General features: G+C 37.7%; 1 protein-coding gene across 1 annotated transcript; it reads left to right on the plus strand.

The window, feature by feature from the left end:
• Positions 1-1,244: 1,244 nt before the first annotated feature.
• On the plus strand, positions 1,245-3,347 carry LOC101429666 (histone-binding protein RBBP4). The gene has a single exon (XM_012520997.2). It carries the CDS (start codon positions 1,305-1,307, stop codon positions 2,580-2,582), a length of 1,278 nt encoding a protein of 425 aa, XP_012376451.1. The 5' UTR covers positions 1,245-1,304; the 3' UTR covers positions 2,583-3,347.
• Positions 3,348-18,505: the final 15,158 nt, after the last annotated feature.

Genomic DNA, 18,505 nt, shown 5'->3' on the forward strand with positions numbered 1-18,505 from the left:
CAGTGCAGGTTCAATTTTCTGGTCCCACTGTTTTTGAGTGTGGAGGAGCATGCCAGCTGGCTTGGGGAGAGGCTAGGAATATAGGAGAGGTGAATCTGCTAAGAGAGCCTGATTTACGTAAACATCCTGGGATATAGAAACTTGGTCTGGGAAAAGGTGGAGTAAAAAAATTAACTAGCCCCATAGCATACCTAAGGGAGGGGGACAGTAGGACATGCTTCGTAGGCTTCCAATAGCATATTTAGGGTTCCTGGCAAGGTGTGGGTGCTCTCTCTCAAGAAACTAAGAGTCATTATTTTCTGTGGTGAATTGGTTCACCAGGGTCCCATTTGAATCTCCAAGGGGACCCTCAAACAGCCTTCCTGATGCCTGGGAGAAACAGAAGTGAGGAAGGGAGAAAGGGGGAAGGTCAGACTCCTAAGCAGTTTATTCAATTGCAAAGAGGATTCCTTGCTTGAGGCCTTGTCTGATCTTTGTTGTTGGTTGGTTTTCTTGTTTTTCCTTCCTCTTTATGCCTCCACCCCAGCCTTTTTTTTTTTGTTGCTTGCTTGCTTTTATCTTTTTTCTCCTCCCTCCACCCCCCTTTTTTCCTACTAGGTGCTTCAGGCAGTGTTTCTTATTTGCTGTGCTACCTCATCCACATCTCTTTTTTGTGTGTACTGATTTTGGCTACCAATGCTATGCCCTTTCCTTTATATCTTTCTAGCCTTCATTGTCTATTGTTTCTCTTACATTCTACCTCTCTGTTTAGTCCCCAATTATTCTGACTTTTTATTTCTAACACCTCTATTCTGTTTTCTATCTTTTATTCTCTCTTATTCTCTCTTTATGTTATTGTCCTTTCTTTTCTCTTTTCCTCTCTCCTGACCACACTGACCTTTTAATTCATACTACATTCTTCCCCATAATCAGTTTGCCATCATATTGTAGGTATTCCACTTTTTTACTGTTATAACACTACACAGCATACATGAGTTTAATATCCATTCACCTAGATCTCACATGGTTCTTCTGCTAATATTTACTATCAATATTACTATTATACTTTTTCTTTTCTTACCCCTTTTGCTTTCCCCAGCCCTAATATTTTCCTTGAAGAGAACGTAGACAACAAAAAGAAATAGAATAAGAAAAGCAAAGTGTCAAAGAGAAGACTTAACAAGCACACAAAAACAACACCTAAATAAACCCCAAGACTAGATGGAGAAGCTAAGCAACTGAATAAAACCATCAAGATAGCCCGCAGCCTCCCCGCCCCTCCAGCAACGCTCAACTCCGGGAACTCCCCGGCTCGCCTGTCCGCCATGGCCGACAAGGAAGCAGCCTTTGATGACGCAGTGGAAGAACGTGTAATTAACGAGGAGTACAAAATATGGAAAAAAAACACTCCTTTTCTTTATGATTTGGTGATGACCCATGCTCTGGAGTGGCCCAGCCTCACTGCACAGTGGCTTCCAGATGTAACCAGACCAGAAGGAAAAGATTTCAGCATTCATCGGCTTGTTCTGGGGACACACACCTCGGATGAACAAAACCACCTTGTGATAGCCAGTGTGCAGCTCCCTAATGATGATGCTCAGTTTGATGCATCACACTACGACAGTGAGAAAGGAGAATTTGGAGGTTTTGGCTCGGTTAGTGGAAAAATTGAAATAGAAATCAAGATCAACCATGAAGGAGAAGTAAACAGGGCCCGTTATATGCCTCAGAACCCTTGCATCATTGCCACAAAGACTCCATCCAGTGATGTTCTTGTTTTTGATTACACGAAACACCCTTCTAAACCAGACCCTTCTGGAGAGTGCAACCCAGACTTACGTCTCCGTGGACATCAGAAGGAAGGCTATGGACTTTCTTGGAACCCAAATCTCAGTGGGCACTTACTTAGTGCTTCGGATGACCATACCATCTGCTTATGGGACATCAGTGCTGTTCCAAAGGAAGGAAAAGTGGTGGATGCGAAGACCATCTTTACAGGGCACACAGCCGTAGTAGAAGATGTTTCCTGGCATCTACTCCATGAGTCTCTGTTTGGGTCAGTTGCTGATGATCAGAAACTTATGATCTGGGATACTCGTTCAAACAATACTTCCAAACCAAGCCACTCAGTTGATGCTCACACTGCTGAAGTGAACTGCCTCTCTTTCAATCCTTATAGTGAGTTCATTCTTGCCACAGGATCAGCTGACAAGACTGTTGCCTTGTGGGATTTGAGAAATCTGAAACTCAAGTTACATTCCTTTGAATCACATAAGGATGAAATATTCCAGGTTCAGTGGTCACCTCACAATGAAACTATTTTGGCTTCTAGTGGTACTGATCGTAGACTGAATGTCTGGGATTTAAGTAAAATTGGAGAGGAACAATCCCCAGAAGATGCAGAAGATGGGCCACCAGAGTTGTTGTTTATCCATGGTGGTCACACTGCCAAGATATCTGATTTCTCCTGGAATCCCAATGAACCTTGGGTGATTTGTTCTGTATCAGAAGACAATATCATGCAGGTGTGGCAGATGGCAGAGAACATTTATAATGATGAAGACCCTGAAGGAAGTGTGGATCCAGAAGGACAAGGATCTTAGATATGTCTGCACTTGTGATTTTAAACTCCCCTTTTTTTCCCTTTCAACCCTGAGATTGATTTAACACTGGTTTTGACACAGACTTTGTTCAGCTATCCCTCTGTAGCTACCATCAAGAATGCTATTTGCCCAGACATTGGGTGTTTTCTAAATATTAACTGGGGGACTTGATTCAGCAAAGCCACAAACTTATATTTAAATTTTCTTCAGGAATTTTCTAGAATCAAACCCAGGTCTGAAGTAGACACAGAAAGGGAAATATGTGTGTGTGGTCATTTTTCTTCTTATGCTATATTCCCAAGTTTTTCAGACTCATTTATAGTTAGAGCGCATAAGGAATAGAGCCAAGTGGGGTAGGCGTCTGATCCATGAAGTATAATACTGCAAGATGTGTTTATTCAGGAAGTAAGGGAGAGATTCAAATAATAATATAGGTTCCTACTCTTAAAATCATCATACCTGACTTTACAAGATGCACATTTTCCCATGTAGACCAGTCTCCTCTCAGTTTCTTCAGTTAAGTCAAACTTTATTTTACATGTTCCTCTTTCCTCATATATTTTTGCTCGTTAGTATATTTCTTGAGCTGTTTCGTATTATTTCTTTCCTTTCTGTGAAATGGTTGTTTTTTAAACTTGGGACCACCAAGTTGTAAAGATGTATGTTTTTACCTGACAGTTATACCACAGGTAGACTGTCCAGTTAAGTTGAGAAGAGTGAATCAATAGCTATTTGTTTTTAAAATTAAATTAATCCTGGATAAGAGTTTGCTTTATTTTTATTTTTATTTTTTTAATTTTTTTTTTTTTTTTTAGGAGTTAGTCCTTGACCACTAGTTTGGTACCATCTCCCTTTTGGGTGACCTGTTTCACCAGCAGGCCTGTTATTCTCCATGACTAACTGTGTAAGTGCTTATAATGGAATAAATTGCTTTTCTACGTAAAAAAAAAAAAAAAAAAAAAAAAAAACCATCAAGATAAAATGATGACCAGAGAGCAACAAAATATTACAAACCACACCAATAATCAGGAAAACATGGACCAACCCAATGAACAAATTAAAAACCAGGAAGAGGAGCAAAACATCAAACAACTAATCAAAGCTCTCAAAATGTATATCATAAACCAATTTAGGTAAGTGAAGGAAAAGATTAAGTATATTAAGAAAACACTTGGAGAGCATACAGAAGAAATTGTAAATATATGCAAAAAGATAATGGATATGATGGTGATGAACACCACAATCCAAGAAATCAAAAATACACTCTCAGCAAACAACAGCAGATTTGAAGAGGCAGAGGAAAGAATTAGTGATGTGGAAGACAGTAGAGATAGTAGAATTGATTGATAAAAAGATAGAAAAAAATCCAGTAGGGACTTAGGGACCTGAATGACAATGCAAAATTCACAAACGTATGCATTGTAGGCATCCCAGAAGGAGAAAAGAAAAGAAAGGGGAGAAAAGAGGTGTTGGAGGAAATGAAGGCTGAACACGTCACAAACCTATTGAGGGAGATGGAGGTACATGTCCAGTAAACTTAGTGCACCCCAAACAGCATAAATCCCAACAGGCAGACCCCAATATATATACTTGTCAAATTATCCAATGCTCAAGGCAAAGAGAAAATACTAAAAGCAGCAAGAGAAAAAAGAACCATCACATACTAGGGATGCTCCATAAGATTAAGTGCTGATTTCTTATCTGAAACCATGGAGACAAGAATGCAGTGGTATGACACAGTCAAGGTATTAAAAGAAAAAAATTTCCAACCAAGAATACTCTATCCAGCAAAATTAGCATTCATAAATGATGGAGAGTTAAAAATATTCACAGTAAACAGAAGCTAAGAGAATATGCCAACAAGAAACCTGCCCTTCAAGAAATATTAAAGGGAGTTCTGCAGGAGAAAAGAAAAAAAAACAGGAGAGACAGAGTTGGAGGAGAGTGTAAGAACAACTAAAAAGACAAAAAGAGAGAGAGAGAGAAAAACATATGACAAACACACATTCAAAGAAAATATGGTTAATATAACTAATTCCTTGAAAGTAATAGCACTGAATGTCAATGGACTAAACTCACCTATTAAGAGACACAGATTGGAAGAATTGATAAGGAAATATGACCCATCTATATGCCATCTACAAGAAATATATCTTAGACCCAGGGATTCAAGGTTGAAAGTGAATGACTGGAAAACAATCTTACAGGCAAACAATAACCAAAAAAGGGCAGGAGTACCTATATTAATATCGGACAAAGTAGATTTTAAATGCAAAACTATTGTGAGAGACAAAGATGGACGCTACATATTAGTGAAAGGGATAATCTTTCAAGAAGAAAGAACAATCATAAGCATTCATGTCCCTAACAAGAGTGCCTCCAAATACATGAGGTAAACACTGGAAAAACTAAGTGAAGGAATAGATGCCTTGAAAATTAGAGTGGGGGACTTTAATACACCACTATCACCACTGGACAGAACAATTCAGCAGAGAATCAATAAAGAAACAAAGACTTTGAAAAACATATTAGAGGAGCTGGACCTAATAGACATATACAGAACATTGCACCCAAATACAGCAGGATATACCTTCTTTTCAAGCACATATGGATCATTCTCCAAGATAGACCACATGCTAGACCACAGAGAAAGTCTCAATGAATTCAGAAAGATTGAAGTCACACAAAATAATTTCTCTGACCACAGTGGAATAAAGCTGGAAATCTGCAAGGGCCAGAGACCCAGATTTAGCACCAAGATGTGGAAGTTAAACAACACATTCTTTGACAAACAGAGGGTCAAGGAGGAAATCTCAAAAGAAACCAATAACTACCTTGAAACTGATGGAAATGATAGCACAACATATCAAAACTTAAGGGATGTAGCAAAAGCTGTACCGAGAGGGAGATTCATAGCCATAAATTCATACATCAAAAAAGAAGAAAGAGCTAAAATTGAAGACATAACTGCACACTTGGAGGAATTAGTAAAAAAAATAAAATAAAATAAAACTAACCCCAAAGGAAGAAGAAAGAAAGAATAAAGATCAGAGCAGAACTAAATGAAATAGAAAAGAAGAAAGCAATAGAAAAAATAAACAAAGAGCTGATTCTTTGAGAAGATCAATAAAATTGACAAACCCTTACATAGACTAACAAAGAAAAAAAGAGAGAAGATGCAAATACACAAAATAAGAAATGAAAAAGGGGATAACACCACTGATTCCACAGAAATAAAGACTATCATAAAAGGATACTTTTAAAAACTATATTCCAACAAGAAGGACAATTTAGAAGAAATGGACAAATTCCTAGAAACATAAAAGCAGCCTACATTGATGAAAGAAGAAATTGATGATGTCAACAAACCAATCATAAGTAAAGAGATCAAATCAGTCATAAAAAAACCTCCTAAGTGGGAAGTAGCTGTGGCTTAATCAGTTGGGCTCCTGTCTACCTTATGGGAGATGTGGGTTCACATCCCAGGGCCTCCTTGTGAAGGCAGAGTCACCTGCACTCTGTAGGGCAATGCCCAGGCCACAGACACTGCAGAGCGCTGCCCCACCTGCAGATACCATGGAGCACCACCTGGCCCACAAGCCCCACAGAGTGCCACCTGGTCCACCAACACCACAGAGTACTACCCAGTCCATAAGCACCATGGAGAGCTGACTCAGCAAGGTGATGCAGCAAAAGGAAAAAAGGGAGACAAGCAAAAACACAGAAGAGTGCATAGCACATGGACACAGAGAGCAAACAGCAAGTAAGCCACAAGGGGGGAGGGGAAAAGAAAGAAAGAGAAAGAAAGAAAGGAAGGAAGGAAGGAAGGAAGGAAGGAAGGAAGGAAGGAAGGAAGGAAGGAAGGAAGGAAGGAAGGAAGGAAGGAAGGAAGACACAGAAGAACACACAGTGAGTGGACACAGAGAGCAGACAGCATGCAAAAAGCCATAAGGGGTGAAGGATTAAAAAAAAACAAAACTCCCAATTAAGAAGAGCCATGGGTCAGATGGCTTCACAGGTGAATTCTGCCAAACATTCTGAAAAGAACTAACACCAATCTTGCTTAAACCCTTCCAAAAAATCGAAATAGAAGAAACACTGCCTAACTCATTCTATGATGCCAACATTAACCTAATACCAAAGCCAAACAAAGACAGCACAAGAAAGGAAAATTACAGGCCAAATCTCTCTAATGAACTTAGATGTGAAAATACTCAACAAAATACTTGCTAATCATATTCAACAACATATTAAATGAATTATACACCATGACCAAGTGGTTTTCACTGGTATGCAAAGATGGTTCAACATAAGAAAATCAATTAATGTAATACACCACATAAACAGATCGAAGGAAAAAAATCACATGATCATATCTATAGATGCAGAAAAAGAAATTGACAAAATACAGCAAGCTTTCTTGATAAAAATACTGTATAAGATAGGAATAGAAGGAAACTTTCTGAACATGATAAAGGGTATATATGAAAAACCCACAGCTAACATCATTTATAATGGTGAAACCCTAAAATCTTTCCCTCTAAGATCAGGAACAAGACAAGGATGCCCACTGTAACCTCTCTTATTTAACATAGTCTTAAAAGTACTTGCTCGAGCACTGAGGCAAGAACCAGATATAAAAGGCATCCAAATTGGAAAGGAAGAAATCAAAATTTCACTGTTTGCAGATGACATGATCCTATACATAGAAAGCCCTGAGAAGCCTACAATAAAGCTTCTAGAACTTATAAATGAGTTTAGTAAAGTCGCAGGTTATAAGATCAATGTGCAAAAATCAGTAGCATTTTTGTACACTGATAATTAGCAATATGAGGAGGAAATGAAGAAACAAATACCATTTACAATAGTATATTAAAAAATCATATACCTAGGAATAAATTTAACTAAAGATGTAAAAGATTTATACACAGAAAACTATACAACACTGTTGAAGGAAATCAAAGAAGACTTAAATAAATGGAAGAATAGCCCCTCTTCATGGATAAGAAGACTAAATATCATTAAGATGTCTAACCTACCAAAATTGATCTATAGTTTCAATGCAATCCTAATAAAGATTCAACACAGCATTTTTTAATGAACTAGAAAAACTAACTATGAAATTTATTTGGAAAGGAATGAGACCCTGAACAGCCAAAGACATATTGAAAAAGAAAAACGAAATTGGAGGAATCACACTATCTGACTTCAAAACATACTACAAAGCCACAGTAATGAAAACAGCATGGTATTGACACAAGGATAGACACGCTGACCATGGGAACCAAATTGAGAGTTCTGATATAGATCCTCATATATACAGTCATCTCCTATTTGGCAAGGCCAACAAACCCACTCAATTGGGAGAGAATGGCCTCTTCAACAAATTGTGCCTGGAGAATTGGCTATCCATATGCAAAAGAAGGAAAGAGTACTACCATCTCACACCTTATACAAAAATCAACTCAAGATCAATCAAAGACCAAATATAAGAGATAAGACCATAAAGACCTTGGAAAACAATGTAGGGAAGCATCTACAGGACCTTGTAATAGGAAATGGCTTCATGAAATTCACTCCCAAAGCACAAGCAGCAAAAGAACAAGTAGATAAATGGGACCTCCTCAAAATTAAAGCCTTATGCACCTCAAAGGAGTTTGTCAAGAAAGTGAAAAAAAAAAGTGGCTACCCAATTGGAGAAAATATTTGGTAATCATATATCTGATAGGGGACTAAAATCCTGCATATATAAAGAACTCCTATATCTTGAAAATAGAAAGACAAACAACCCATTTAAAAAATGAGCAAGAGATTTGAACAGAAGCTTCTCCAAAGAAGAAATACAAATGGCTAAATAGCACATGAAAAAATGCTCTACATCACTAGCTATTAGGGAAATGCAAATCAAAACTACAGTGAGATACCATCTTACTCCCATAAGACTGGTGGCTATCAAAAAAACAGAAGAGTACAAGTGTTGGAGAGGATGTGGTGGAATGGGAACACTAATCCACTGCTGGTGGGAATGCAGAAGGATCCAGCCATTCTAGAGGACAGTTTGGTGGTTTCTCAAAAAACTAGCTATAGACTTGCCATATAATCCAGCAATACCACTTCTGGGTATACACTCAGAAGAACTGCAAACATGGACACAAACTGATATATGCAAACCAGTGTTCATAGTGGCATCATCCACTATTGCCAAAAGCTGGAATCAACTCAAATGCTCATCACCAGATGAATGGATAAACAAAATATGGTATATACATACAATGGAATATTACGCAGCTATAAGAAGGAATATAGTACAAACACATGGGATAACATGGATGAATCTTGAGGACTTTATACTGAGCAAAGCAAGCCAGGCATTGAAAGACAAATACTGCATGACCTCTCTGATATGAAATAAGATGTCTCAGAGAGCTAGAGACTGGATGATAGGCTTACAGGAAATTGGGGTGGGGGAGAAGAAAGTTGTGAGCTGATGCCTAGATTGGTGAAACCTATGATAAAGTGGAGGTGAACATTTGTACAGAAAAGGGTTAATATGGGGGCATAGGAATAACTTTGGGTGGAGCTTTGCAGGCTTGAGGGGTCTAGGGTTGGGAGGATAGGTCATATGGCCTAAGGAATTAGGGCGAGGACTGGGGAGAACACTTGAACATGGGAAATTGTTGGTTATGTGGTTGACACTATAATATTGAGAAAACTCTCTAGAAAATATTGTAAGGAAAGATTACCTGTTGAATGTGCTTATGGGGGGGGGGACATCTGGCACAGGGACAGGCTTCTAGGGAGTGTGTGAGTGCTCATCTTGCCATAGTGTGTTATATCATGAGGTGGAGACCCATACAATGAGTGTGAAGGTGTACCCACATCCTGGGAGGCCTGCTGTTCTGAAATAGAGGGAATTGTGTCTCTCAAGAGAATTGGTGGCTCCCAATGGAGGAGGTCAGTATGGTACATCAAGCCCTCAACATTGTTGCAAGTATCTGTGAATCTGGTCCTTCAAGCACTGAAGATTTATTGTCACTGTTGGCCTTGTGGGGGGAGGGGGAGAGGGAGGAACAGAATAGATGGAAGCAGAGTAACTGGGGGGCAATGGAAGTGTTCCACCAGATCACACAATGATGGATATAGGACATGTTAAATTACACAAAAAATGTATAAAAGTCTATAGGCTAAAATATAAACCACAATGTAAAACATAAGGTAACTAAAAATTTAGAAAATTGTACAGTCTAAAATATAAACCATAATGTAAACCAAAATGGAACCATGTTTGATAGCTATGTTTCAATATCTGTACATCAGCTGCAGGCAATATAACATGAACATGTTAAAAGATCATTGCTGGGGAAGGAGGAAAAGGGTTTCATGTTGGATATATGGGAGTCTGCTATATTGCATATGTGACTTTACTGTGATCTTGAAGACAAAATTAAAAATTAGGGAAAAAAAGAAAGGATGGAAAGGATGTAGACACTGAGGAATAAATGAAAGAAATTACCTTGCCATTGTACATACAGAACAACACCTACTACAGTGATGAAAGGCAAAACATCAAAAACAAAGTTTTATGGTATTTTTCTTTTTTTAATGCCCCAATTTGCTTTTACTTTTTTTTGTTTTTCTAAGTTAGTATGTATTTTATTTCTAATCTTTAAACCTAACACTATTATTTCATTTTCCTATTAATTGAATTTGGCAATATATTAGGCTTCATTTTTGTAAAAGGTTTGGACCACAGAGGGTTTCAACTATGGCAGGGAAGGAACACTGGTGTGGGGTGTTATTGATGGAGGACTCACGGTTGGGAGGGAGTTCTCCAGGGCATATATATAGGGTACATAAAAATGTCTGGGTATATACTAGTTTTTTTTTTCATAGTAGTCACAGTTATAAACAACAACTGAGTGAGTGCTGAGTCCCTAGCCAGGGGAGCTCTGTCATATTCCCCAATAGGCCTTGTCAGTGGGCCATACTTTGGAATTTGTGTTCCTGAGTGTGACAGAGTTGGACTCAGATGTGAACTTTCTACACATGCCTCTTCTGTTACTTTTACTGGACCTGTGGTTGGTGCTGGGGTTGGTGTATAACCCGGAGACTTCAATCTCTGGACTTGCCATGTTCCAGCTGGGCCCTGAGCCTCAACAGAGTTGCAACTCCTACTCTCTGGTTTGTTGAACTCACACAGGTTGGCTAACAGGAAGGTGAAGATGGTCAACCAACCACACCAGGGAACCAAGAGTGCCTACAACTCCAAGCAGGAGAATCACATCCATCAACCATGTGGGATCTAAGCCCCCTCTAGAGTTAGAGGTGGAGTGGAGATCACCATCCCAGGGTCCACAGGATGGAGGAATAAAATATGGATTAGAGTGAACTTACTGGTATTCTATTATAGAACTTTTGTAACTAGTAATGGAAGAAACTGTAGCATTGATCTGGAGAAAGTAGCTAAGGTAGTTGCTGAGAGCAGGGAGAGGGAAGCAGAGATGAGATGTGGGGGCATTTTTGGAACTTGGAGTTGCAGGGACAGATGCTGGACATTATATATTCTGCCATAACCCACTGAATGTACTGGGGAGAGTGCAAACTACAATGTAAAGTATAATCCAGGCAGTACAGCAGTGCTCAAAAATGTATTCACCAAATGCAATGAATGTGCCACAATGATGAAAGAGGTGGGTGGGGTGTGGGGTATGTGCAAACCTCTTTTATTTTTTAATGTAACATTTTTTGTGATCTATGTTTCTTTTAATAAAAGGACAATTTAATAAAAAAAATAAAAAATCTTAAAAAGTTAAAATAAATAAACAAAACACACTCTCTACAAAGGACAATGAAATGAAGTGCAATAGAATGAGTTGTGTCCGTCATTTGAAAGATAAAAATAATACATCAATTTTAATCTCAGCCACAATTACTTATGATGAGATGTGCATGCCTGGTGGATACTGCACAACTTCTCAGATCTTGGACTCGAGGTCAACGACACCCTTCTCTTATGTTCTACACTGAATTTCATGTGATACTTTTTTTTTTATCACAGCAACCACTAAAAATCCAGTTTCACAAAGACATCGTATCATTAAAAGGGATGCAGCACAATCTAATGTGGATCTCTGAAGTCTCTCAAGTCAGTAGTTCATGTGGCATCCAACAGATGTTTCTGTATTTCTCTCAAAAATTTAAAATATCCTGCAGTGCCCCTGTGAATTCTCTGTGGTATTCTGGTGTGCTTTGTTACAGAGTTTAAGAACTATAGGCAAAAATATTTCTTAGACATGCATGGAAGAAATTGGAATAAGGTAGATATGCCAAATAGAAGAGGAGAAATACTCTTGTTCAAATAATTTTTGTTCTTTAAAAATGTTAAGTTAATTTTGTATAATAGAGATACAACTGATTTTCACCATATAGAAACGATGTCTCCAAACCACATAAAACATTGCATATATTTTATTGTTCCATAAGATATATATTAAATTATTTTTGCCAAAAAATGTGTTAATATCAGATCAGAAAAAAATAATTCCATCATTCTACACATAAGTGTATGTATAATGTGTGGATATATGTATATATCTTTTTTTTTTTCGAATTTGCCTTCAACTGGTTTTACTGGCTTCCTCATTAATAAATTCAATCCATACCATGTGTTCATATTACATTTCATTGAGAGTCATGATTTTACTTTTAACACATCCCTATTCTTAAAAGTCACCACTCATATTGCTAGATTTTCCTCACTCTCAAATTTCTCCAAAGGTTTCAGCCTTTTACTATGTTCCTTGGCTTCCCTCTCTTTCCTTTCTTCTCTGGTTTATACCACTTCCAAATTCCCAAATTCCTCCCCTTTCCGACTACTTTGTTTCATGGTCTCCTTGCTGCTTCTGCCTTTGGAGCCTGATCGTCTCCCATGCAAAGTAGCTTATCACCACATTTACCTAAAAGATAGATTATCCCTAAAATGAAAAACTGTGGCTAGCTGTTGGAAAGAGTCGAATTTCATTATTCACACATTCCATATTAGCAAATTTTCCTACTTACTAAAATTTGTAACCTCAAATGTTGATAGTTAGCCTTCTTGCTTCAGTTCTCATGCTGTAAACAAGTATTCTTTTTTTGTGGTATATTAAGTGCCATATTTTTCACATTTGTGTGCTTTTTTTGGTGCGTGATTTTGCTGTTAGGTAAGCTTCATGTAGGCATGAATTATGGTGCTGTTGACTGTGAGTTCAATGTTAATGAATCAAGAAAACATATTAAATAAGATGTCTTTAACAGAAACATATATAAAATAACATTATGTATTGACCAGTTGACAAAAATGTTATGAGCAGAACCTTGCAGAAAATCCTCCTTTTATTTCCCCTAGGAGCAATGGTTCAGTATTCACTAATTAGGTGCTTGCAGTTACTTAAATATCATGAATAATGAAAGTTACCTGCAGTAATATCTTAAATCTATTTTGAGTTTACGTATGAGTCTGAGTGTGTGTATGTGTGTGAGAGAGGGGGAGAAAAATATGGGTGGGAGAGAATCTAATTCTAGTTGAAACAGAGAACATCGACAAGTAGTCTTGAGAAGGAAACTCCTTTAACTTTAGATTTATTAAGTCTGATATGCCTATAGGTGTCGGACATAGATATGAACAAAAGATGGCTGGAAATTTAAACCTGGAATTTGTTATAAGTGCATTGTCAAATTAGTGCAACGATACCATATATAAGAGAATTTTTTCAAGTAGAGAATTTTATCAAATGGAAAAATGGTGATTTATGTTCTCTATTTTTATATATAGTTTTACCAACATTTTCCTAAAGATAAAGTGCAAAAGTGTAACTTCTAAAATTCACTGCCCTCATCGTTTTAAAGTGTCTGGAATGTAAAGGCCATTCTGTAATAGGTTTGGCAGTTTGAATGCTATTTTCCTACACTCTTTCAAAGCTGCCCCCACCTTCCTAACTGTTGGGGCTTCTCTAGGTAACATTGTTCTAAGGTACATAGGAATGTTCTCATGCACTCTGTTGTTCCTGCTGGGTTTTTTCCTACCATTGTTTACAAACTATCAGATAAAAATTATCTAAAAACTTAAAATTCCTTCTCCTGTTTGTAGACTGCAAGGCTTCTCTTCTCTCCATATTCCTGATTAGACTCACAAAGAAGAGAACTTCTGACTAAATTTCCATCTTGGAAGAGTTTTGGAGGGTGCTTCCACTTGTCTCTACATTTCATTATTTGCTCCAAGATAAACAGTTGAGTTGAGGTGCATTAGGCAGGATAACTGGCTTAGATGTCAAATGAAATAGTAATTAAAAGTACAACTTTTTCTGACCTAATTCTTTATTTTTCCTTATGTACCAAGCTATTCCTTAATCTAATTTTGGCATTTCCAGCAGTAATAGTATCTTAGAATTTTAAAAAATACCTATCTCCTTAAGCACTCTATCTGATCATCCCCTTACCATGACAGGCTTTTAAGAATAATGCAAGTGCCATAGGAGCTCAGCCTGCTTGCCATCAACAACCCTCACGGTGCCAAGACACCTCATTTGGTAACAGAGTGAATAATCCACTCTTCCTCGTACTATTTTTGGGCTGTGGTATAAGTAACCCATTTCTACAACTAATTCATTTCATTTTTCGTAGTTCAGAAAAAAATCACATTTTCCTCTCTTCTGCTTCTATCTTTCAAATGTTTAATCATTTAGAAGACTAAAACAAAATCAACTTTCTGCACAACCAAATACTGCCCATCTCTCACAGGCCACCCAGCCTCCTCCTCCTTTTAGGGCTGGCTCCCTATATTACTGTACCCACCAGCAGCACCTATGTCTCCCAGTTTGCATTTGGTCATAATTGTAATAGTACTTCTGTGAATAGTTTGAATGAGAAAGATTACAACATTAGGGTCTATTTATGAAGACGTTATTTTTCAAATAACAGCAATTGTGCTCTGTCCACCCTCAATTTCATACCAAGTAGCAGACTCTCTTTATATCTCAATCTAATCCCAGAAATTTGCTTTCTTTTAATATTGACTATTGCATTTTAGCCATGAAGGCTTAGTCTTGATTATTTTTAAACTGTGATCTCTTACCTGAATCAATCTGACTCCTTCAGCTAACATTTAGAGGATTGAATTTGAATGGCATGGAAATGATCTGCTCTTTCTTAACAGTTCTTTTTCTGGTGTTGGGAAGGGCAGTAGAAAAACCATTTCCATTCATGGTCAGTTGCCTTACTTAGACTGTCTTTTTCTTTGTTGGCATATCATAAACAGCCCTTTGTGAGTGGTGGTCAGTTGCTGTCCTCATTCCATTGATAATAACCCCTGATCTGACTTTGCTTCTCCAGGCTCATCTGAGTGGGCTGAGGCTCCAGATGTCGTTGCTGACATGGTACTCAATTCCAAACTATTCCCATAGAATCAGTGGTCCCTTGCAAGGTTCAGTTTCATTTTCAGATTGCCTCCAACCAGTGGTGTGAGGTCATTTTCCTCTAACATTTAAATCTCATTGCCCTATTCTGTATTGGTCCCAATGAATCTACAGCTTTCAGTATCATCCAACCCTTGTGACCCAAATTCTGGGGCTGTGGGAGCTATTACATTCCACAGTGTGTGTGGCAGCTTGATATTATTTATGAATTTTTAAAAATATATATAAATTAGGTTTGTAAACTGGTCTGTTCCTCTGGACATGACAGCCCTTTGTATTAGATTCAGGTGAGATGTCTGATTAAATTACGTTAAAATTAGGGCTTTAATTCAACCATATCAGCATTGAGTCCCTTGGCTGATATCAGACCCCTTGGGCTGATAGAACAGACTCTCACATGGAAGCAGACACAGAAAAAGAACATGGAGGAATAGATAAAGTTCATTAGACATGGCAGAAGCCCCAGGAAGGGAGCTGAGCTTGATAGTCTACAGCTGACCTTGTGAAGAGGCCAGAGCAGCTGAGCACAGAAAGAAATGAGCCCCAGCAAGAGAGATGAGCCTTATGCCAGCCTACAGCTAAGATCAGAAGAAGCTGGGACCACGAAGTCTTAAGAGGAAGAAGGAAAGTTGAACGGTTGCAGACATCACCGGCCATCTTGCATCAACACATGGAAACAGACTTTGGTTGAGAAGGCACCTCTTATGGTACCTTGAGTTGGACTCTTTAGGGCTTTGTGACCGTAAGCTTCTACCCCAAATAAATACATTTTATAAAAGCCAACTGAGTTCTGGTACTTTGCTTTAGCACCCCTTTGGCTGACTAATACAGTGCGTATCACCTGGAAACTGGGAATCTGAAGGACAGTCACTGCCTGGCCACACTGCTCTTGCTTCAGTTCTGGGAGCAGTTGAGAAAAGTCAACAAGACCTGCAGCTAATTGGACATCCAACCAGGTAATAAGATACTATGGTAGAAAGAATAATGCCACACATACACACACACCAAACAGTGATGTACACACCCTAGTTCCCAGAACCTGTGAATATTTTACCTCACATGGCAAAGGGATTTTACAATCTGATTAAGTTAAAGATCTTGAGATAGGGAAATTATCCTGGCCTGTCTAGGTGGACCCAATGCAATCAGGTAAAAGAGGGAAATAAGAAAAGAGGGAGGTAAGAAGGTCAAAATTGTGAGAGGAGCTGTGACAATGGAAGCAGAGGTTGTAGTGATGTGTTTTGCAGATGGAGGAAGGCGACAGGTCTCCACCAATGCAGGCTAGGAAACGGATTCTCCCCTAAGAATGCAGCCTTGCTGACACCTTGATTTAGACTGCAAAAGCCATTCTGTACTTCTAACTTCCAGAACTGTAAGATAATACATTTTTGTTGTTTTAAGCCACTAAGTTTGCACCAATTTGTTACAGCAATGTTAGGAAACGAATTTCAACATCAATAGAATCTTTTTGCTAACACAAAATTTACAAGTCATTTTAAGGTACCTCCCATCTAAGTATCCTCTTTTTCCAGTGGGAACATCCTCTCTTCAAGAATACTTTTCTCTTACTTTCAGGCACCTTATTTCGTTGGTCAAAACCTTTATAGCACCTGTTGGCAAAAATGGCATCTCAGTCAAGATCTGGGTTTAAGCTGAGTTTAGGGAATTCAAAACTGTTCTCAACAGGGGCCCTACCCTATTGCTGACGTAGCTTCTGATCATCTTACAACCTCTGGGAGCAAGCAAGAGAAATCTCAACAGGTACCGCACAGCATTCTGTCATATTATTTCCATTTACCTCATGCCTAAGACATTGTAGAATTTAATACACAGCTCACATTAATTTTTCACTAAAACCAGGGATGTGCTGGTAAATATTTAACAACTGGCTGGCAGAATAGGGTCAATTTTTAGCATTTGCCAATTTCCCTGGTATAAATATCCTACAGTGGCTGATTTCAAGCTACAAACTTGACAGTGAACATGGAGTTGGGAAAAGATGTGTAGTAGGACTCTATTATATAGTATTTCTATGGTACCGATACAGCAATAAATGCAAAGAACCTCAAGAACATAAATAATAGTAAAATAATTAGGAAATGATGAATTTTGAGTATCCATTACCTTTTTATTTATTATAATTTACTTAACTATGCGTTTTTATAATTTAATTTTTAATAATGCCTATGTTTAACAACCAGCTCAAAAACTTCCTAAAAATTCTGGAACCAGCTCCAATGTATGACTAGGAAAAAAAAACACCCTGAAATAGTTTTATTCTTTTAATAAATAACAGGAATATTGTTTCTCAAATCCAGTGTTAGAAAGTAGAAAAGTCAAGATTTCAACCCAGGTTTTCCAAATGCAAATTTTGTTCTCTCTTCTGAATTTTACAGCCATATTTTGGGCTGCAAAACTTCTCATAGTAAGTTCTCCACCAAGATCTCTGGTTAAAGGTTACCAAGGATATAAAAGTAAGCAATTTTCTCTATCTCCCTCTTGAAAATTCATGATTAACACTAGCATATTATATATTCTGAAAATTCATGATGTACATAAACTTAATTAACTTGAATTTAATTAACCCAGTGCTTCCCAACCTTATTTGACCAGAAATTTCCTCCCTAATCATTTTATATTGTACCAATTAAATTCCAACAAATCTCATGTTCTGGGAGATCTGTTATATATATATGTCCATTTCACATTTGTGTTTTTCTCCCCACCTCCCCAAATTGCTGGAAGTTTATTGACCGCAGGAATTAAACCATGAATTCTTTTTTTCTCTCCTCAGCGTGTAAGAACTCAATACAATAAGATCTTGGTAGGAATTTTTTAATTGATTCAAATTAACATAAATGCCAACAGGAAAATGGAAATACAGGTGCATTTCCCTGAGGAGATATCTTTTGCAAGATACAAAGATACCTTACTGATATATTTTAATTCAAACTCAAGATTTTCCTAAGCTATCAAAATTATCTCCACTTTTTGAATATTAAGGCCAGAAAGAAATTAAATCTTGCCTAATAAGAAAGGAATGTTTTCATATTAGATATCCTTCAGGTATAATTTAAATCAGTCAAGCAATGAAAAGAGGATATTAAAAGTCTCAAATGGGAAGTATATGAATTTAGCTACATTACCCACTTTTCCTATTTAAATTGGGTTTTAAGAGCTTTGTCATGCTCCAGAACATTCCCATTGCATGTCAATCTGACTTGCAGTGTTTCTGGCTGTTAAATCATATGGCTTCAAAGTTAAACAGCAACAGAAATGAGCTGCACTTCATTCATTCATCAGAGACTTTAACCCCAAACTCAGAGGCACTCAAAATTCATCAGAAGCTTAATTGAGAGCAATATTTTTGGAGGGCTTCCTGAAAAATGTATAATAGATTCCAACCCAGTCTTAGTAATAACCATGTTCCTCATTAAGGCAAGGTCTTAAGAAGTTTAGAAAAAGAAAAGA

The sequence above is a fragment of the Dasypus novemcinctus genome, chromosome 1, assembly GCF_030445035.2.
Source record: "Dasypus novemcinctus isolate mDasNov1 chromosome 1, mDasNov1.1.hap2, whole genome shotgun sequence".
NCBI lineage: Eukaryota > Metazoa > Chordata > Mammalia > Cingulata > Dasypodidae > Dasypus > Dasypus novemcinctus.